This window comes from Phyllobates terribilis, unplaced genomic scaffold (genome assembly GCF_046119375.1).
Source record: "Phyllobates terribilis strain yellow unplaced genomic scaffold, ASM4611937v1 Scaffold_9__5_contigs__length_417890890, whole genome shotgun sequence".
NCBI classification, from domain to species: Eukaryota; Metazoa; Chordata; class Amphibia; order Anura; family Dendrobatidae; genus Phyllobates; species Phyllobates terribilis.
In genome coordinates this window covers 281119856-281143110 of record NW_027362769.1, presented here as the reverse complement: position 1 = coordinate 281143110, position 23255 = coordinate 281119856, and the positions used below count along the sequence as shown (strand labels likewise).

General features: G+C 44.6%; 1 protein-coding gene across 2 annotated transcripts in view; it reads left to right on the top strand.

The window, feature by feature from the left end:
- GLS (glutaminase) overlaps positions 1 to 23255 on the top strand; it is a 672521-nt gene that overhangs the window by 121312 nt on the left and 527954 nt on the right. For both annotated transcript variants that reach the window (XM_073647835.1, XM_073647836.1), the window contains exon 4: positions 19934 to 20063. In XM_073647835.1, the coding sequence (XP_073503936.1) occupies positions 19934 to 20063 (130 nt within the window). The remainder of the gene's footprint in view (positions 1 to 19933; positions 20064 to 23255) is intronic.

Genomic DNA, 23255 nt, shown 5'->3' with positions numbered 1-23255 from the left:
CCATCTGTCTCTAAGCTTCTACCCCTCACTTCCTCCTTTGGCCTTGCTCAATGGTCTTCAGCCCCCACTCACAAAGATGGCCACACTCTGGACCTCATCTTCACCCGCATCTGTTTCCTATCCAACCTCTCTGAATCTCCTCTCCCTCTTTCTGACCATAACTTACTCACATTCTCTCCCCTCTCCTCTCCAGGTCCATAATCCCCCATCCAAAAACTTGCTTACTGTCGCAGAAATCTCAAACTCCTCAACCTACACTCACTCTCCGAATCCCTCCTCCCTCTTACAGACATAAATTCCTTACAAGATGCAGATGCTGCTACCGCCTTATATAACACCACAACAGCTGCAGCTGTTGAATCGGTCTCCCCCCTCATACATACCAAAGCTCGCACAATCAACAGGCAACCCTGGCACACCAGCCTGACTAAAGAACTGAGACGGGCTTCCAGGGTTGCTGAACGGAGATGGAAAAGGTCCCACTCCAACGAGCACTTCATCGCATTCAAACAAGCCCTCACTACTTTCATGTCCACACTCACTGCAGCAAAACAAACATACTTCTCATCTCTCATATCCTCCATGTCTCACAACCCTAAACAGCTATTCAGTACTTTCAATTCTCTCCTCCAGCCCCCAGCACCTCCTCCCTCTCCACTCTCCCAAAGCTTTTGCCATAAGTCCCCACAGTCCCTCCTCATATCTACTCAACTCTCCTCCTCCAAAACCAGCTTCTCCTCTATCACGGAAGATCAACTTTCCTCTTTACTCTCCAAGTCACATCTTGCTACCTGCGAACTTTACCCAATCTCCTCCCACGTCATCCCAAACCTTACCGCAGTCTTCATCCCAACCCTAACCCACCTCTTCAACCTGTCACTAGCAACTGGTGTCTTCCCCTCATGCTTCAAACATGCCTCGATCACTTCGCCCTATATCAAACATCGCCCCATATCACTTCTCCCCTATGCCTTAAAACTACTGGAACAACATGTCCTTCTTGAGCTGTCCTCCCACCTCTCCTCCTGTTCCCTCTTTGACCGCCTCCAATCTGGCTTCTGACCGCACCATTCTACTGAAACTGCCCTGACTAAAGTCACCAATCACCTACTGACTGCCAAATCCAAGTGACACTACTCTGTCCTTCTCTTTCTGGACCTGTCATCTGCCTTTGACACAGTAGACCATTCCCTCCTACTACAGACTCTCTCATCTCTCGGCATCACAGATTGGCCCTATCTTGGATCTCCTCATACCTAACAGACTGGACATTCAGCATCTCCCACTCACACACCACCTCCTCACCTTGCCCCCTATCTGTCAGTCTTCCCTAAGGCTCAGTTCTAGGACCCCTGTTCTTCACCATCTACACCTTCGGCTTGGGACAGCTCATAGTCTCACGGCTTTCAGTATCACCTCTATGCTGATGACACACAGATCTACCTCTTTGGACCTGATATCATCTCCTTACTAACCAGAATCCAACACTGCCTGTCCATTATTTCATCTTTCTTCTCTGCTAGATTCCTAAAAATTAATATGGATAAAACGGAATTCATCATCTTTCCACCATCTCGCTCAACCTCCCCATCTGACCTGTCTATCAAAGTCGATGGCTGTCCACTCTCCCCAGTCCCGCAAGGTCGCTGCCTCTGGGTAACCATTGACTCTGATCTCTCCTTCAAGCCTCATATCCAAGCCCTTTCCACTTCCTGCCGACTCCAGCTCAAAAATATTTCCCAGATCCGCACAATCCTCAACCATGAATCTGCAAAAACACTAATGCATGCCCTCATCATCTCCTGCCTCGACTACTGCAACCTCCTGCTCTATGGCCTCCCTTCTACCACTCTCGCACCCCTCCAATCTATCCTAAACTCTGCTGCCCGACTAATCCACCTGTCCCCCCGCTATTCCCCAGCATCTCCTCTCTGTCAATCCCTTCACTGGCTCCCCAGAGACACCAGTTCAAAACCCTAACCATGGCATATAAAGCCATCCACAACCTGTCTCTTCCATACATCTGTGACCTAGTCTCCCGGTACTTACCTGCACGCAACCTCCAATCCTCACAAGATCTCCTTCTCTTCTCCCCTCTTATCTCCTCTTCCCACAATCGCATACAAGATTTCTCCTGTGCATCCCCCCTACTCTGGAACTCTCTACCCCAACACATCAGACTCTCGCCTACCGTGGAAACCTTCAAAAGGAACCTGAAGACCCACCTCTTCCGACAAGCCTACAACCTGCAGTAACCCTCGCTCCACCATATCGCTGCACGACCAGCTCTACCCTCACCTACTGTATTCTCATCCATCCCTTTTAGCTTGTGAGCCCTCGCGGGCAGGGTCCTCTCTCCTCCTGTACCAGTCGCTGACTCGTTTTTGTTCAAATTATTGCACTTGTTGTTTGCTATGTATACCCCTTTTAAACATGTAACGCGCCATGGAATTAATGGCGCTATAATAATAAATAATAATAATAATTTTAATTTATAGATCTTGGAATAATAATAACTTCCACAATTGGATGTATTTAAGTAGGTCCCTTCATGCAGCCCTGCGTTGCAATGGCTTCCCAGTAGTCGTTGTTTGCCGTGGTAGCATCTCCTTTTGCGGTGTCTCCTTCATGAGTCCTAGCAGGTACTCTGTTCCACCTGTTTTTTGCACTGCTCGCCTCTCCTGTTTATTTTTGTTGTCCTCTCGCGCTTCCTTCTGTCCCCTCCTCCTTTCCCTCAGAACTTCGGGTTTTGGTCCGTGGGTTTTTTGTGAGTGGGGAAGGGCTCGTTTCCGTGCCATTGAGGGTGCATGTGGCTGTTAGGGTGGTCATAAAGTTCCTTTATGGTGGTGGAATGTTTGTGTGTTTGTGTATGTCAATCAAATCATGTCCGGTATGGGCGATATCAGACTTGGGTGTAGACTTGCACTAATCACAATCTATATTACTTTTTACGATCAGTTCATTAATTGTTCTCGCACCTTTAGCCAAACAGCGTATACGGCAGGCTTCGCCCGCTGATCAATCAGTAGCCAGTGTGTGTTTCTGTCTGCCAGCTAATCAACACAGCATGCACACACCCCCGGCCAATCAGAGCAGCTGGTGGGTCTCACCCGCTCACCAATCAATGGGTTCATTAGGCACCTGCCCTCCAACCAATCAGAGCAGGCAATTGACCTGCGGACCCTGACCCTTCCTGTTGTGGACGCCATCCCTTCCTGCCACAGGCCCTGCCCCTCTTCCTGTGATGAGGACAGTGCTGTTTTCCCTGGGTAATATCCCATTATGGTTCTTCCTCCATTGCTCCTTGGCTTGCTCTACGCACCTGCATTGGCCAGCCTCAGCACCCCCAGTCACAATCCTGTCGGGGCCTCACCACGTTCTCAAACCCTCGGACCGTGTAGGCCGTTTGTTGTTGGGGGACTTGATGCTTGCAAAATCTCAGCTGCTCTCCCTCCCTTCTATCACCAGTTGGTTTTCTTAGCAGTCCTTGTGCCTTCTCTGGCCTTCATAAGGTCAGAGTCCAGAGAAGACTGTGCACTCTCGGCTATCTAGCCTTCCCTAGTATGCGCTGCTGGTACCTCCTTCCTCCTCTGCCAATTGCTGTTCAGTGGACCCCCACGGCCTGGGTATGAGGAGGTTCCGTTTCCCCTGCATGGGTCCTGCATTTAGCTCTTCTGTATTCTACACTCTGTTGGTGGTTGTTACCACCTTCAGTACTATGGCCACGGCCCGGTGTCACATCCACCAGCTTGACAGCATTAGTGCGGCTGATGGCAGAGGCTTTCCAAGCAGTTTTGGATCAGGTTTGCCAGACTGCCCTGGTTACCCCTCTGTAAGTGTAGCTTTTCAGCAGTTCAATCCGTGGAGATTTTCACTTCTGGTCTGCTGGCACCGTTGTTATCACTCACACATTCCACTCATAAATAGGGTATAGCCTTGTCTCAGCGGGGGCCGAGTTTGCCAGGGGTCATGGTTCTGGTTTGCGGTTATAAATCGGCTAACAGTTTTCTCCCAGTGCTTGGTATGCTGACCACCTTCCTCAGTGAGTCAGACATACCTACCTTACAGTCGGGCGAACATAGCAGAGAACCTTGCAACAGAGATGCTGCTCTGTCTACTGTCCTGTGAAGGACAGACCCCTCCAGCTGAGATACCCAATTGGCCAATTGAGCGAATCCTGCAGACCCAAAGGTTATTCTGACCACCTTACAGAGTGAGTCCGATCTACCAGCCGAGACCTTACAGCCGAGTGAATCCCACAGAGGATTCTGCAAACACAGAGGTTATTCAGACAGCCTTATTGAAGGAGTCAAACCCTCCAGATGAGACCTCACAGTTGTGCAGATTCCACAGGTGAACCTACAACGCAAACACTAGGTGGACCACCTTCCGCAGGGAGGGGGTGCATCGCAGAGGTGCTTCAGATAGCACTCTACCTCTTTCTTGGGTGAGTCAGACCCACTGGGGATTCTCACTGTAGAGCGCACCTCATATTTATCAATCTACAGGTACTTCAACCAGCTTCGTCAGTGGCTCTGAACCCCTAGTAGATACTTTTTGAAGGAAGAAGGTCACGCAGACGATCCAGACAGCGCGAGTGGTACCTCACAGTGAACTGATTACTTTCCACCATTGGTCAAACCTACAAACAGATGTCGATCACAGGGGTGTACTGTTCAGGTCTTGTCGCACAAGCGAGCTACATGGCATAGAAGCAGACCAGGAGGTGCTCTTGGAAGAAGACCAGAATGAATCGTAATAGGTGATCAGTCAGTACTCTGATCTCCTCCATCAAGAAGTCACACCATCGGACTCAGATTCCTTGGCTGAAGATGGCATGTAATCAGTCCTTAGGAGACCCTGACCACTTCCCAGGGCAAATGCCTTGCCAGAGAGGAGTCAGTCAGGCTGAGACAGTCAGTTTGGCATGTTGCACAAGCATTATTGTGACTATTTCTTTTCCCAGCTGGCCATCACCACAAGCGAGGCCTTTTGTATAGCTGAGTATGCAGGTAATCCAGTTGGCACCCTGACCACTATCCAAGGCGAGTCGCAGACCAGTGGGGACAGCTTGGTAGGTCAGTCTGCACACATGGACCTTGGCCTCATCCTATGTGAGTCTGTCCAGCTAATTCAGACCCCTTGGTAGGGAGTATAACGGGTGAACAACAGGTCTCTGATTCCTTCCTAGGTGTCTCGGGAAGACAGGGACCTTTTGGTTTGGCAGAGTTGCAGGACTTCTGTGCACCTCTTCAATTTCCAGCCAGTATTTCTGTCTCAGGAAGAGACCTCCCAGCTTAGTGCATCCCCTAAGCAGTCTAAGCAGCCCTGCTCCAGCCTTTCGACTGAAGGATGAGGGCTCCCTTTTGATTGATGATTTCAGCCTTTAGGAGGAACATTTCCTCTAATTCTAGAGGCAGGGATTACTGACTTAACTAGCAACTCTTTTTCTTGGGCAGTGTGGGATGCAGGTGGCTTACACTCATCTACGTTTCTTCAGCCAATAGTAGACCATTGATCAGGATGCACCAGGATGGATGCTTCCGGAGTAGGGCAGTACTTTTTAGATGCATTGAGCGGTTATTGAGACCTCCTTTTGAGGTGGCTAGTTCAGTAGTTTGTTTCATTCTTTAAGCTGTTTCAGCCTCGCCATTATCCTAGTCCTTTTCACCTACAGCCCTTGAGGCCTGGGTTGCAGAGTACTAGCAGTGCTTCCATCCTTTCACCTCCTATGGGAGCGCTGGCCAAGTCTGTCTTATTTGGGGGTTAAGGCAGCTCATTCAGACAATCGACTTTTGGTACGTTGCCTTGATCTCCAGGGCGTGTGGAGGTCTTGGGCATCGGATGGTCTCCCAAGTAGCCTACTGCCCACATTAGAGCTTCTGCTGGTAGGCGACGGGTCAGGGCAGACTTCTGGGCTTTTTTTTCCACATTCCAAAGGAATCTTGGTCTTTCCTTATTAGGGCAGGATTCTCCTTTACCACCTTGGACTGAGTATTTTGAATGCAGGTTTGCTTAGGATTCTCTAGTTTGAGTCCAGAGCTCCCATTCATTGTGATAGGTGCCCCCAGTCATCTCCCATAGTATCCAGACAGACCTTTCCCAAGATTGTCCTCTTTTACCCAATTTCTTTTTGGGAATTTAGTTTGCTGGCAGGACCGTCAGGTCCGCAAATCGGAAGGCTCTTGTCCTTTTGGATTAGGTTTGTCTGACTAGGATTAAGGAACAAGAGCCTGTGACAAAGTCACTGGCAAAGTACTGGAGGGGAGATATGTAGCACTGAGATTGTTAGCACCAGTAATATAAACATAGAAAAAATGTTCCAGCATATGATGTGACGAGAGGGGTTAATCAGCCACGTTTAGTGCTAGTGTGACTAAACACCTGTAGGGAGGGAGGAGTTCAGAGGACAAATTCCCAGCCTTTCAGAGCATTTGGTGTGGGGTGGGTCTGGCGGCACAAGCTCTGTACCAGTATAGTCATGTGAAGTAAAGCTAAACCTTGCGTTGTTTGTTCCGGAAGCGGGCGGTTACCCGTAGCAACAAGGACTGTGCCATACATTATGTTTTGTTTTTCCTGTTATGCCAGGAAGGCTGTGTTTTTTAAAAACATTGCAGTGGTTTATGCAGTACTCTTAATCAACCATCAGAAGATTTAAAGAGACAGTGTTCCTGTGTCTGCCTGTATGTGCAGCCGAGTGAACTGATCTATCACAGTAGATGTTAGAAGTGCAGGCAAGATTCCCAGGAAGCAAATGTGATGGCTGAGGACAAACTGCATGTCTTTGGTGAAGGTGTTGGTAAGAATGGAAAAGCGGTCAGACAAAATGGAGAAGCTGATCAAGCACCTGGTCCAAAGCCAACAGCTGGCACAACAGGAGACCAGTAAGCTGCTGATACAACAGCACCAGCAGCAACTGCAACAGCTCCAACAACAGCCGCATCAGATTGATTTACTCACAGAGGCCGTTCGTGGCATGGCAACAGCTTTGACTCCAATGTCAGCTGATGACTTCTCTGCCCGGCAGACAGTGAGGAAGGCCTTACAGAAAATGACCCCAGGTGACGACATTGAGGCCCTAGTAACCGTTTTTGTAATGGTCGTCCATGGGGAGAAACTCCCGCCAGTGCAATGGGCGGAAGACCTGGTGCCATGTTTAAAGGGGGAGCCAGAAAAGGCATACTATGATTTGGCCTTACAAGTCGCCAAAGAACTTGAAAAATTGAAAACAGAAATTTTGGCGCACTTGGGGGTGACAATGACTGTCAGGGCACAACGGGTCCACCACTGGGCATATCACCATGACAAACCCCCTCGCTCCCAAAAGTTTGATCAACTGCACCTCATCTAAAAGTGGTTACAGCCAGAGTCCGCTACACCAGCACAGATGGTGGAAAGAGTAATGAACCGGTTTGTGCATTCCTTTCCGAGCCTGATGCTGCCTTGGGTTGCCCAGGGAGATCCCCAGAACGCCGATGACTTGGTCGGACTGGTCGAAAGGTATCAGGGAGTCGACGGGTCCGTGGGGAGTCAATCCGTTCCATACTGGGGGGGCGAAGGTTAAAAAGGAGATGAGGCGTCCAAAGTCCAAGGGTGCAGCAGAGGTCATGCCAAGGCCCTCATCGGGAGATGTAATTTACTGGAGATGTCACGGCCCAGGTCATTTAGCTGCCTATTGTCCCCTTGACCACCGGGCAAATAGACTGTAGCATGGGATGTACACTACCGTTCAAAAGTTTGGGGTCACCCGAGCAATTTTGTGTTTTCCATGAAAACTCATACTTTTATTTATCAAATGAGTTGCAAAATGATTAGAAAATATAGTTCAGACATTGACAAGGTTAGAAATAATGATTTTTATTAGAAAGAATAATTTTCTCCTTCAAATGTTGCTTTCGTCAAAGAATGCTCCCTTTGCAGCAATTACAGCTTTGCAGACCTTTGGCATTCTAGCTGTTAATTTGCTGAGGTAATCTTGAGAAATTTCACCCCATGCTTCTTGAAGCTCCTCCCACAAGTTGGATTGGCTTGATGGCCACTTTTTGCGTACCTTACGGTCAAGCTGCTCCCACAACAGCTCAACGGGGTTGAGATCTGGTGACTGCGCTGGCCACTCCTTTACAGATAGAATACTAGCTGCCTGCTTCTTCCCTAAATAGTTCATGCATAATTTGGAGGTGTGCTTTGGGTTATTGTCCTGTTGTAGGATGAAATTGGCTGCAATCAAGCGCTGTCCACAGGGTATGGCATGGCGTTGCAAAATGGAGTGATAGTCTTCCTTAATCAAAATCCCATTTACCTTGTACAAATCTCCCACTTTACCAGCACCAAAGCAACCCCAGACCATCACATTACCTCCACCATGCTTGACAGATGGGACTCTTCCAGCATCTTTTCAGTTGTTCTGCGTCTCACAAATGTTCTTTTGTGTGATCCAAACACCTCAAACTTTGATTCATCTGTCCATAAAACTTTTTTCCAATCTTCCTCTGTCCAATGTCTGTGTTCTTTTGCCCATATTAATCGTTTCCTTTTTTAGCCAGTCTCAGATATGGCTTTTTCTTTGCCACTTTGCCCTGAAGGCCAGCATCCCGGCATCGCCTCTTCACTGTAGACGTTGACACTGGCGTTTTGCGTGTACTATTTAATGAAGCAGCCATTGGAGGAGCTGTGAGGCATTGATTTCTCAAACTAGAGACTCTAATGTACTTGTCTTGTTGCTCAGTTGTGCAGCGGGGCCTCCCACTTCTCTTTCTACTCTGGTTAGAGCCTGTTTATGCTCTCCTCTGAAGGGAGTAGTACACACCTTTGTAGGAAATCTTCAGTTTCTTGGCAACTTCTCGCATAGGATAGCCTTCATTTCTAAGAACAAGAATAGACTGTCGAGTTTCACATGAAAGTTGTCTTTTTCTGGCCATTTTGAAAGTTTCAAAGAACAAACAAATGTAATGCTCGAGATTCTCAACTAGCTCAAAGGAAGGTCAATTTTATAGCTTCTCAAATCAGCCAAACCATTTTCAGCTGGGCTAACATACTTGTGCAAGGGTTTTCTAGGGTTTTCTAAACATCCATTAGCCTTCTTACACTGTTAGCAAACACAATGTACCATTAAAACACTGGAGTGGTGATTGTTGGAAATGGGCCTCTATACACCTATGTAGATATTGCAATAAAAACAAGACATTTGCAGCTAGAATAGTCATTTACCAGATTAACAATGTATAGAGTGTATTTCTGATTCATTTAATGTTAGCTTCATTGATAAAAAATGTGCTTTTCTTTCAAAAATAATGACATTTCTAAATGACCCCAAACTTTTGAACGGTAGTGTATATTCTACGCATATCCAGCTTGCAGTGTGGACTGTCCACCTGGCAAGGGGCCCCAAGATTGTCCTGTAAAATAGAATGACCTGCAAATGACTGGACTACTAGACTCAGGGAGTTTGGTGACCCTCGTGAGGGCCACACTCCCTGTCCAATTAATCCCTGGGAAGAAGGTTGGCATCCGCTGCATTCACGGGGATGCTAACAACTATCTGGTGGCCAGAGTGGTCACTGAAACGGCCCGAGGTACTGAGTCCCATGAGGTCGGCATGGTCCAGGATTATTGCATCCAATTATCATAGGTCGGGACATTGTGTTGTTTTGAGACTAGTGGGGGAGGAGTGGAGACCTCGATTGCTTGGGTAAGAAATGAGTTGGCCCTAAGAAAGTCTTACCAACCCCCTCTGTAGAGAGGGAGGAGTGCAGAGGATAAATTCCCAGCCTTTTAGAGCATTTGGTGCGGAGTTGGGTCTGGAGGTACAAGCTCTGGAGTTATATGGTCATGTGAAGGAAAGTTAAACCTTGGGTTGTTTGTTCTTAAAGCATGCGCTTACCATACCATGCAACAAAGACTGTGCCATACGTTATGTTTTGTTTTTCCTGGTAGGCCAGGAAGGCCGTGTTTGTTTTGCTAACATTGCAGTGGTTTATGCAGTACTCTTAATAAACCATTGGAAGATTTAAAGAGATAGTGTCCCTGTTTCTACCTCTATGTGCAGCCGAGTGAACTGATCTGCCACAGCCCCTAAAAGGTTACTTTTCTGCCATTTAATTTAGCACCTGTTCCATAAGTGCTATGGCCAGCGCTCATAGGGTTATATCCTTTTTACTTCTTGCAGGTCTAAATTGAACTGAGGCAGGCTCCCAAAAGCCAAGTACCTGTGTTGGCCATCCTGGTCTAGCGGAAGTTATCATATAGGCCAGGGTTCAGAACTGCCCACCCGGTGTCACGCCAGGTGTGGGAAAGACTTAGTGCAACACAGAGGGATGAGGGAAAGGGAGCCCAGACACTAGGGAAAGGGGAAAGTGGAGACCTCCTAGTCAGGTCTAGTGTCACCCTGTCTCAACTACCATCCCTATATTGCCTCCTAAGCAATCGCTGCATGCGTGCCTCGCCCTACCTTTCCCTGGCGCATGGCTAAGGCTAGGGATGGGAGGAGGTTGAGCACTAGTTGATCTCCACTAAACTCTATAGACAACAAGGGTAGACAAACAGGGGGAGAATGCTTAGCTTTAGACCACTCCAGACAAAAGCGAACTTGGCCTCAAGCTCCAGAGAGGATGAAGTACTGCTCTTGCTAAGCCTTCACAAGTAGAAATGAATTTAGCCGGCACCTCCCTCTCAGACACACCAGGTATATATACACCCAGGCCAGGGAGCTAATTACCAGAGGGAAGTAGCCGCTAGGTCATAGAGACAGCCTCTCATCTAAGAAGATATCTACAATGCCAAACGTAGAGATCTACTGCAATCAACTGCAGGATGACTGTCTGTCACCTCTGACACACCCGTGACACCCAGGCAGGGAAAGCTCATGGGCACAATATTATTCCCTGGGATCTGGGAGACCTCTAGGGTCCAGCCGTCCTTCGGTCCTCCCCGTTTTGCGCTCATCAGAGAGATCTCTCCAGTTCGGCCTTTTTGTGATTTTTTTTCTCTTTTCTTTTTTGGGTGTTCAGCTCCCTCATTTCGCCTTAACAGAATTCTCCTCCTTTTCACTTTAATAAGGAGATTGCTTTCCATTCTTTAGGTCAGGGGTGGGGAACCTGAGGCCCACAGGCCATTTATGGCCCGCAATGATCTTCTATCCGCCTCGGGCAGATTCCTGGGGACCACTGTGCTTGGGCCGTAGCTGTATTTTGACGGCCACCGGACGATTAATCTCTTTTTTGCTCTGTGAGCACGGGCACGCTGTTTTCACTACTGAACTTTGAGGTGCGTGCAATGAAAGATTACGTCCTTACACCAGTGCTAGCATTAGGACATACTTTGTGGCCGGAGTTAGCTCGCGATTTGAACGACCCTCGAAAAATGTTGTAAATATTCAAATAGCCCTTCGCAGAAAAAAGGTTCCCCACCCATGCTTTAGGTACTTAGCCTCTCTTCTCTCTGAGAGGCTATCACATAGGTGGATATAGGCAAAATCTGTTCATCTCTGCCTGTCTCTCAAAGCTCCATTCGGATGCCTTAGGGTCATCCCGATATGCTCTGGTATAGGTCTACCTTTATGCACGGTAGTGAAGTGTTTTGCAGCTCCAGAGTAGTTAATGTTAATATTGCTAATGTGCTCGGATATCCTTTTCTTTAATTTTCATGTGGTGTATCCTATGTAATAAAATTTACAAGTACTGCACTACACAACATGACTGGATTCATAATTGATAAATTATTTAATTTTATACCCTGCACCCTGAGCAGAGCAAAAAGCAAGTTTCTTATTGTTTGCAAAACCGCAAACGCTACACCTGCTAGTGACAGATTTGATGAAACCTGCAATGGAAAGCCAAGATGTTGGAGATTTGGGACTATGTATCAAACTAGGTGACAACATGTCGCCAAGTGACCGACCTCTCTTTACCACAAATTTACATCCACCTTCATTGACAGTGCGAAGGGTACTATCCTAATTCACTACAGGTAAATATTTTTGAATAATGTCCCTAACGGCATTAATTTGTGCACTATAATCAGTAATTGCTGAAGAAGAAAAGGATTTTTGATGATTGTTGGAATTATATAGTAAATCATGACGTGAAGTATCTTTTACAAACCTAAATGCCCGTTTAAGGTTCTATTATATCCCCTGTCCATCAGTCTATTACTAATTGTAATTCCCTGTTTATCGAAGCTCTCATCACTAGAGAAAATTCTTCTAGCTCTAGTTAATTCGACTTTTGGAATAGCATTCGTGATATGTGTTGGTGTGTGAACTTGACAAGAATAAAATAGTATTTCCCTCAGTGTCCTTTCTATACAGGGAGGATTCAACCTTTTTAGCAACAGTATTAAAGCACAAAAGCACATCGAGAAATGGAGTTTGTCCAGACAGATGGCTACAAGTAAAACGAATATTACAGGTATTGGAATTCAAGTAATAAATACATTTTAAGTATGTGTAGGTGTCACCATTCCAAATGAGGAGCACATCATCCACATACCCACCAAACCAACCTATTTGGGAACAAAACACATTGTGTTAAAAAAAAAAAAAAAAAACTCCTCCCACCATGACACAAAAAGAATTGCAAGTGATGGACAGAATTTTGAGCCCATCGGGGCACCAAGAATTTGAAGAACAAATTGTGACTGAAACATAAAAAAGTTATGATTTACCAAGTATTCAAGTGATGATAAAATGAATTGTTTGAGAGCTGGTGAATATGCACTGTAATTATCCAAATGGTATTTAATTGCCACAATGGCCAGAGAATGAGGTATGGATGAATGTAAGTTAACTATGTAGCACCCCAGGGGTCCGGTTGCCACAGTGGCATTGCCTCCCTCACAAGGGGTGATGCCATGCCTGGAAGCAAGCAGTGGTCCCCTAATCAGGTTTACCAGCATACAACACTTTCCTGGCTCCAGACCAGAAAGGGGAGCTCCTCCCCTTAACAACTGGGATCTGGAGGCGGGGTTAGTAAGAGTTAGAGAGAGGAGTTGAATACAGGACAGCAACGAGGAAGGACATGAGGAGTTGAGCTGTAAGCCAGCTCACCCCAGAGAGAAGAGTAGAAGAACCGGACACCGGAGTCCGAGGTTGTGAGGCACTGAAGGCCCAGCAGCAGAAACCGGAGGGTAGCAGACTGCCGGTCTCCTGGCCCTATCAGACGCCCGAGGCTTAGCAGCACATAGGGCCCAGCACCGGCATGTGGGAGCGACACTCCAGGATCGCCCGGGCTGTGTGCCATACGGGTGAGCACAAAGACATTTTACTCAGGGACGAGGGCCACAGCACAGCTACAAGCAGCAGGGCCAAAGAAAATAGCGCAGAGGGAAGGCCTACAACTTCACCTGGCGAGGTAGATTCCCAACTTGCTTCCAGGCCGCCTGGACCTCAACTACCAGCTAGTACCCGTGCCCCGGTCTGCTTAACAACCGCAAGTAAAGATAAGGGGAAACCGCCATTAAGTTGTGGACTGGTCATTATCTGCGCCATCACCTGCATTACACCGCACCAACAACATTTACCTCATAAAATCACCATCTACTGCCCTGGAGCTAAGCTCTGCCTGAGGAGAGCTGAACCAACTCTGCTGCGTCACCATCAGCTCCAGAGGATCTGCACCGCAGCGGCGGCCCCATATAGCCGCATACCACAGGTGGCGTCACGAACATTAACTATAAAAACTTTATTCCCCTTTTACTGTCCCTTTAATTGACCGCCCTGGGTCATGGACCAGGTCACCGCCACCGTGACATCCCCCAGCATCGACCGGCCCGGCTACCGAGTACCCCACGGCCCAGGGGGCGCGTCAACTACATCACAGGTTGCAAATTAATAATCTGATTGCCATGTAAATTTATCAAAAACTCTTAGTACTGTGTAAGTATCCTTAAGGTATCCAGGAGTCCTGGCAATAAGAGGTTGAAGATGGTTATCAATCCATTCGCAGAAATTTTCATTGAGTGACCCAATACCAGGTATTATGAGACGTAGGGGAGGTGGAAATAGCAACTTATGTATCTTGAGAAGCCCATGAAAAATAGGGGTGATGGGGTGATCTGGTAACAACCAACGAAGCATCTTTGTCTTCATTTTCCTTTATTCAACAAGGATTTAATATTTTGATCAAAGTTTGTTATATCCCAGCATTGGGGTCCTCTAATTTTTTACTTAAATGTGTTGCTGCTTTTTACCTGTATTTACATGTAGTGAATTAGGATAGTACTCTTCGCACTGTCATTGAAGGTGGATGTAAATTCGTGGAGAGGTCGATCACTTGGAGACATGTTGTCACCTTGTTTGATACTTAGTCCCAAATCTTCTACATCTTGGCTTTCCATTTCAGGTTTCTTCAAATCTGTCACTAGCAGGCGTAGCGTTTGCTGTTTTGCTTACAATAGGAAGCTTGCCTTTTGCTCTACTCAGGAAGCAGGGTATCAAATTAACAGTTTGCAACCCATGACGTCTTAGTACGTCATAGGGCTCCTCCCCCGGTTCAGTGAGGGCTCCGACGAGGAAAAAATTCTAAACGCCAGAATTACGTTTTTTGGTCGCCGCAAAATTGCAATAAAATGCAATAACGGGCGATCAAAATATCGGATCTACCCCAAAATGTTATCAATAAAAACGTCAGTCCGGCGCGCTAAAAATAAGCCCTCACTCAGCCCCAGATCCCGAAAAATGGAGACCCTACAGGTCTTAGAAAATGGCTCTATTTTTTTTTTAACCAAATTTTGGAATTTTTTTTCACCACTTAAATATAAAAGAACCTATACATGTTTGGTGTCTACGAACTCGTAATGACCTGGAGAATAAGAATAGCAGGTCAGTTTTAGCATTCAGTGAACGTGGTAAAAAAAAAAAATAAAAAACAACTGAGGTATTGCACTTTTTTTGCAATTTCACCGCACTTGCAATTTTTTTCCTGTTTTCCCTTACACGATATTGTAAAACTAGTAATGGCGTTGAAAAGTACAACTCGTCCCGCAAAAAGTAAGCCCTCACATGGCCATATTGAGCAAAAAATAAAAACGCTATGGCTCTGGGAACAAGGGGAGCAAAAAACGAAAACGCAAAAACGGAAAAAGCTCTGGTCCTTAAGGGGTTAAAACATTTATTAATTGTGAATCCAGTCATGTGATGTATTGCATCCAGTGCATTACTTCTCAATTATATTACATAGGATACACCACATGACAATTAAAGAAAAGGATATCCGAGCACATTAGCAATATTAACATTCATAACTCAGGCTATTCTGGACTGCAAAACACTTCACTACCATGCATAAAGGTGACGTTTCTCATTTTTCTTTTTTCGTTATTTAGAAGGTCGATCGTCCTGTCTGTGGGGTAATTGGCAGAAACAGCTAGCATCAAGTGAAGCTTTCTGGATATTACAATTACATACCAAATAACCCCACACAATGAATTTTAGGAATGACCATTTTTTCATTTATTAAGTTTTATCTTTTATAAAATATGTGATTGATTATTTATGGTAATTTATTAATTGTGTATGTATTATCCTCAGTTTTGATATCATATATTGGTTTGGTTTGAGTTGCATTTTGTGTATTAACCCTTTTAACAAAAAAGCAGCTGACATCTTTTTCCTTTTAGATTAATTGTTCTCATCAGTGGGTGAGACTTGCTATAAATTGTGGCATGCTTTTTCTACCTCATCTATCCTATGATTAAGGGTGTTGTTATACACCACAAATGCTTCAGTTCTGAGGTTTCAAATTTTAATATGTTTTAACGTCTAAGAAATAAAGGAACTTCTTTCATGTCCTGGTCGGATGTGCCGATGAACGTCCTTCTTTTCTCCACTGCCTCTAGAGTGTTCATTGCTTGCTGGATTAGATCAGACATTAGCGAGGCTTGTAGGGTAGGTGCCAGTTTGGTCAAAAACTACTTTTGAGGCACAGTGCAAAGCTCAGAAGGGAAGGAGCTACATAGTTTAGTGCAGATTTTAGGCTATGTGCCCACGATGCAGAAATGCTCAGAATTTTTTCCTGAGCGTTTCTGCTTCTCCCTGGCAGAAAAAACGCATGCGGATTGTACATGCGGATTGTACATGCGTTTTCCTGCCAGGGACATGCGGAAGTGAAGCGTTCTTCACTTACATTTCCGCATGCGGGTTGTTTAGAGCTTTCCAAGCGATTTTAGCATCACTTGGGAAGTGCTTGTCAACTTGGTCACACTATATAAATCCATGGAAAAGGCATGGATTTATATAGTGTGACCGAGAGAATGTTTAAAAATAAAAAAATAAATCTATACTTACCTTCTGATGGCCCCCGCAGTCTTGCTTCGCTCTGTCCTGGCTGCCGGCAGATCGCGGTACACTACACTGAAGGACCTGCCGTCACATGACTATGACGTCAGCGCAGGTCCTTCAGTCCACCGCGATCTGCCGGCAAGGGAAGACGAGCGCACCGCTGGCCATCAGAAGGTAAATATAACTTTTATTTTTTATTTTATTCTTTTTTTCACAGGTTCTATTGTACCCGGGTCCGGAGGAGAGTCTCCTCTCCTCTAGACCCTGGGTACCATCCGCACATAGGAACACATGGAATGCGCATCTACATATGCAGCGATGTGGAATCCATGCGTTTCAATGCAAGTCAATGGCGGCGAAAAAATAATTGGTAGTGCTGCGTTTTTTTCTGCAACGATAACCCGCAGCGGAAATTTCCACAGCATGTGCACAGCACATGAGGATAATCATTGGGGAACATGGCAGGCCTTCTACCATGCGTTTTTTAAGTGTTTCTGCAGCGTTTTTGCCGCTGCGGAAATGCTTAAAAAATGCATCGTGGGCACACAGACTTACTGTTATGGTTTGCGATTGTCACGATCCACTGGAAAATCCCCTGACATACCAGAACAGCAGAATCTTCCCATAAGTGAACCCAGTTTACAAACTACACCTCTCAATTAGTTCATCTAGGGGTGCATTGATCACATTGACACCACAGGTGGGTCACAGAATTTTATACCATTGGGCAGTGAAGAAAAAATAATTAAATTTTTACCACAAAAATTTAGTTTTAGCCCCAGATTTTACATTTTCACATGGGCAAAAGGGTGAAAAATGGTTCCAAAATTTGTCACACAATTTCTGCTGAATGAGGAAGTACTTCATATATGACTGTACAGTACTGCTTAGCCACATGGCGATACTCTGAGGAACAAAACGCTATTTGCCTCCTGGAGCACAGATTTTCCTAGAATAGTTTGTGGACTCCATATACAGAGCCCCCATGTGCTAGAAGAGCAAAATCCCCTCACAAGTGATCCTATTTTGGAAATTATACCCCTTTGGGAATTTATCTACAGGTGTAGTGACGATTTTGACTCCATGGTTTTCCAGAAACAAGCAGCAGTGGATGTAGCTGAGTGAAAATTGTAAATCTGCTATTGTAGTGCCTGCACATGGTAGTGCCTTTACATTGTAGTACCCAGTACATTATGGCCAGCTAATGCTTCTGGAGACATGCACCCGTAAATTAGGTGAGCTACAGAAATCTCAAACATGTGGATGCTAAATGTTTGATGCCCTTCCAGATGCCCTTCTCCCTGGGGCTTAGAAGGGAGAAGGGCATCTGGATTTGGGAGCATAGAACTTGCTGGAAAAGGTCAATTTTAGAACACAACAGCAGCCTCCAGTGGTAAGAAGTGAAATTGCTGCACAATTATTAAGGTGAACAATATTGTCCACTAGTGGCCTTCAGAAGTAATCCGGGGTACAGGGCCAGCTAGGGAGCAACCCTAGCATTAGGGACAGGGAAGGAACCCTCGTCCCGGGATACCTGACAAGAGTTGTGACATTTGCGATCGATATTTCTAGCAGCATTTAGAGGGTTAAAATGCCAAGGACATAGCGGGCTCCGCTCCTGTCAGTGCGAGCCGGGTGTCAGCTGATATTTTAGCTGAACACCTGATGGTGATCGTGCGTGCAGAGCACCTGTGTGTGCGAAATCACCAGGACGTATCCATAAGTCCTAAGTCGGCAAGTCCTTCCCTTTCATGATGTATGGATACGTCCAAGGTCTTGAAGGGGTTAAAGGATGTGTTGCTTATGCTTTCTATAAAAAGGGTGCATCTTATCAATTCAGCTTGGAGAACCTAAACCTATCAGCACAAATGTATAAAATGTATTTGTCAAATACACACGTGGTCAAAATTGTTGGTACTCCTCGTTTAATGAAAGAAAAACCCACAATGGTCACAGATATAACTTGAATCTGACAAAAGTAATAATAAATTAAAAATCTATGAAAATGAACAAATGAAAGTCAGACATTTCTTTTCAACCCTGCTTCCACAGAATTTATAAAAAAATTAAACTCATGAAATAGGCCTGGACAGAAATTGTGGTACCCCTGAAAATAATGTGACAAAAGGGACATGTTAAATCAAGTTGTGTCCACTAATTAGCATCACAGGTGTCTACAATCTTGTAATCAGTCAGTGGGCCTGTATATAGGGCTACAGATACTCACTGTGCTGTTTGGTGACATGGTGTGTACCACACTCAACATGGACCAGAAGAAGCAAAGGAAAGAGTTGTCTCAGGAGATTAGAAAGAAAATTATAGACAAGCATGTTAAAGGTTATAAGACCATCTCCAAGTAGCTTGATATTCCTGTGACTACAGTTACACATATTATTCAGAAATTTAAGATCCATGGGGGACTGTAGCCAACCTCTCTGGACGTGGCCGCAGGAGGAAAATTGATGACAAATCAAAGAGACTTATAATACGAATGGTAACAAAAGAGCCCAGGATAACTTCTAAAGAGATTAAAGGTGAACTTCAAGCTCAAGGAACATGAGTATCAGATCGCACCATCCGTCGTTGATTGATCCAAAGTGGACTTCATGGGAGATGACCAAGGAGAACACCATTGTTGAAAAAAAATCATAAAAAAGCCAGACTGTAATTTGCCAAACTACATGTTGACAAGCCACAAAGCTTCTGGGAGAATGTCCTATGGACAGATGAGACACAAATGGAAGGTTTTTGGCAAGGCACATCAGCTCTATGTTCACAGGTGGAAAAATGAAGCATATCAAGAAAATAACTCCGTCCCTACTGTAAAACATGGAGGAGGCTCTGTTATGTTCTGGGGCTTCTTTGCTGCATCTGGCACAGGGTGTCTTGAATCTGTGCAGGGTACAATGAAATCTCAAGACTATCAAGGGATTCTAGAGAGAAATGTGCTGCCCAGTGTCAGAAAGCTTGGTCTCAGTCGCAGGTCATGGGTCTTGCAACAGGATAATGACCCAAAACACACAGCTAAAAACACCCAAGAATGGCTAAGAGGAAAACATTGGGCTATTCTGAAGTGGCCTTCTATGAGCCCTGTCCTAAATCCTATTGAACATCTTTGGAAAGAGCTGAAACATGCCGTCTGGAAAAGGCAACCTTCAAACACAAGACAACTGGAGCAGTTTGTTCATGAGGAGTGGGCCAAAATACCTGTCGAGAGGTGCAGATGTCTCATTGACAGTTGCAGGAATCGTTTGATTGCAGTGATTGCCTCAAAAGATTGTTCAACAAAATATTAAGCTAAGAGTACCATCATTTCTGTCCAGGCCTATTTCATGAGTTTAATTTTTTTTAAAAATTCTGTGGAAGCAGGGTTGAAAAGAAATGTCTGACTTTCATTTGTTCATTTTCATAGATTTTTAATTTATTATTACTTTTGTCAGATTCAAGTTATTTCTGTCACCATTGTGGGTTTTTCTTTCATTAAACGAGGGGTACCAACAATTTTGACCACTTGTGTACATCCTGAATCTGGTGAAAATGACTCCCATAATACTTGAATAAACAGTGCTTAGGTTGTAAATAATGAGCATTAGCATAAAATCAACATTTTTATTCATGCTGCTTTTCATCCTAATTATTTTTTATTTCCATTTATCATAGGTGTGTTCAAAGCAACATTGTGCTTCTAACACAGGCATTTCGAAGAAAATTTGTGATACCAGATTTTGTGTCTTTTACATCACACATCGATGAGCTTTTTGAAAGCGCAAAGAAATTATCAGGTGGAAAGGTACTAAATCTATTTTAACAACATTTTTTTTCTCACTTTATTATGTAAATTTGTAAATGTTGCCGTTTGAGTAATTTTCTGCCAATAACTTTTTTTTTATTTCTGATCTGCTACGTCAATTACACATACCAGTTATAATTACAGTCACTTGAAAGCAAGCAAATCATGACCATAATCGGCCCACCTAAAAAGCTTTTAGAGAAAGGTACATAAATATTTCTGTACCTATTTCCAGATGTAGGTAGTTTACCAGTGTGCTTCCCGCAAGCCGGAAACTTTAGGTTTTTTAGTTTGTATTGTTGGAACGCTGCAGAATCATAACCATTTATTAGACCTATCTTAAAATGAATAGTGACCCTATTGTGCATGGCTAAAACTACCCCTAAACTTTTTTTTCACTTACTACAGTCGCTTTAAAAGTAGCTGTTAGTAGTGTAGAAAAGCCAGGTAGGACAAAGTTAAAACCTATCACTGGAGGTCCTAATTATGTGCACCTTATTTTCTATGTCTAGAGCCAGGCCCTATGTTCATTTGTTGATCAGTTAGCTGGTGGAGCTGAGCATAGTGGGTTGTGTTGGAGTTGCACGAGACAAGTCAGAATCTTTCTGTGAGGAAACTGCACAGGTTGCGAGCATCAAATTTCAAGTATCACTGATTGCTATGGACAATAGCGATTTTATGTGACAGAACTGGGACTAGCTCAGCCGTGTCTGAGTCACCAGTGACTGTGAGCCCACTGAGCCTGAAGCAGGACCTGAATTGCCATCTGGGTAGACCCAATTATTTGTGTGTCTGCATCTAGGAAGAGCGCTTCCTCAAGGCCTAAGAGGCAAAATCCAGGGGGGTATAATCGGTCGGCTCGAGTGCGACAATTTATGCCTGGGAATTGTAAACTTGTATTAGTGCCCGCAGTGGAAGTGGAGAGCAAGTTTCTTACCCAAAGGCAGGGACACTATAAGGTGGTACAAAAAGTGGCAGAGCTCAACTTTAAATTTCACCGACCAGTGAAAAGGAAGCCCTTTCCCATATATTATGGCAACCTACTAAAACCCTGGAAGGATAGGGACCCTCTCGAAACCCCTTGCTTGTTGGCTTGGCAGAAGCCAACATTTCAGGTGTCAAAATGGCAGAAACTTTGGTGCCTCCCCAAAATCAGCATGGCTAAAAATTGGTACCCAAAAATAGGGATCACCCTCGTGTCATCGAACTTTAACCCGGTAGGACAGGGTTAAAACCTAGCACTATAAGTCCTTATTACGTGCACCTGGCTTGCTATGTCTAGAGTCTACCCTGTGTTCATTTGTTGGTGAATCAGCTAGGGGAGTCAATACCAACACATCAGAATTGTAGTGGAGATGAGGATTTCACTACCCAAGCCGAGATTCTCGAAAAGCAGTTAGAAAGATAATATTGCTCTAAATGTCTGGTGAAACTTGCTTTCAGAGACCCAAAACCCTTTTACGACAGCAAATTGTTTTTTTCTAAGCCCAAAGAACAACCTGAAAAAGATGATTGTCAGTGAAATTTTGTTACCATTAACAACTCTGCACATCATCTTATCCCTAAATCTCTGTGTAAGCACTGGGACATACTTCTGAAGGATCCATTGCCCATTCCAATTATTCCCAAACAACCCGATCAGTTTATAAAGTACTCGGCACTCAAAATGGAAAAGAATGTATTTTTTATTCATAAGGCAATCCCTAAAAAAAGTAATGTTTTGGCCCTACAATATGGACCTTTTCTAAACTCTGTGTAAAAAGAAAAAAACTGTTTACATTCATATACCATCATCTATTGATAAAGACTGACATACTGTCCTATATGTACAAAGAAAGGTACAAAATGAAATAAATACAATCTTCAGCTAGTAGACACAGCAATCAGTCACTTGGGAATATATATCCATATCAAAGTCACCTTTTATGTCACATAATAATAATAATACAGTTTCATATTTTATTTATCCAAATACAATCTCATTACTATATATATATATATATATATATATATATATATATATATATATATATATATATATATATATATATACAGTACAGACCAAAAGTTTGGACACACTTTCTCATTTAAAGATTTTTCTGTATTTTCATGACTATGAAAATTGTACATTCACACTGAAGGCATCAAAACTATGAATTAACACATGTGGAATTATATACTTAACAAAAAAGTGTGAAACAACTGAAAATATGTCTTATATTCTAGGTTCTTCAAAGTAGCCACCTTATGCTTTGATGACTGCTTTGCACACTCTTGGCATTCTCTTGATGAACTTCAAGAGGTAGTCACCGGAAATGGTTTTCACTTCACAGGTGGGCCCTGTCATGTTTAATAAGTGGGATTTCTTGCCTTATAAATGGGGTTGGGACCATCAGTTGTGTTGTGCAGAAGTCTGGTGGTGAGTCACCAGCCTCAGAAATCGCAGGTTAACAGCAGCTCAGATTAGAGACCAGGTCAATGCCACACAGAGTTCTAGCAGCAGACACATCTCTACAACAACTGTTAAGAGGAGACTTTGTGCAGCAGGCCTTCATGGTGAAATAGCTGCTAGGAAACCACTGCTAAGGACATGCAACAAGCAGAAGAGGCTTGTTTGGGCTAAAGAACACAAGGAATGGACATTAGACCAGTGGAAATCTGTGCTTTGGTCTGATGAGTTCAAATTTGAGATCTTTAGTTCCGTGTCTTTGTGCGATGCAGAAAAGGTGAACAGATAGACTCTACATGCCTGGTTCCCACCGTGAAGCATGGAGGAGGAGGTGTAATGGTGTGGGGGTGCTTTTCTGGTGAGACTGTTGGGGATTTATTCAAAATTGAAGTCATACTGAACCAGCATGGCTACCACAGCATCTTGCAGCGGCATGCTATTCCATCCGCTTTGCGTTTAGTTGCACCATCGTTTATTTTTCAACAGGACAATGACCCCAAACACACCTCCAGGCTGTGTAAGGGCTATTTGAACAAGAAGGAGAGTGATGGGGTGCTACGCCAGATGACCTGGCCTCCACAGTCACCAGACCTGAACCCAATTGAGATGGTTTGGGGTGAGCTGGACCGCAGAGTGAAGGCAAAAGGGCCAACAAGTGCTAAGCATCTCTGGGAACTCCTTCAAGATTGTTGGAAGACCATTTCCAGTGACTACCTCTTGAAGCTCATCAACAGAATGCCAAG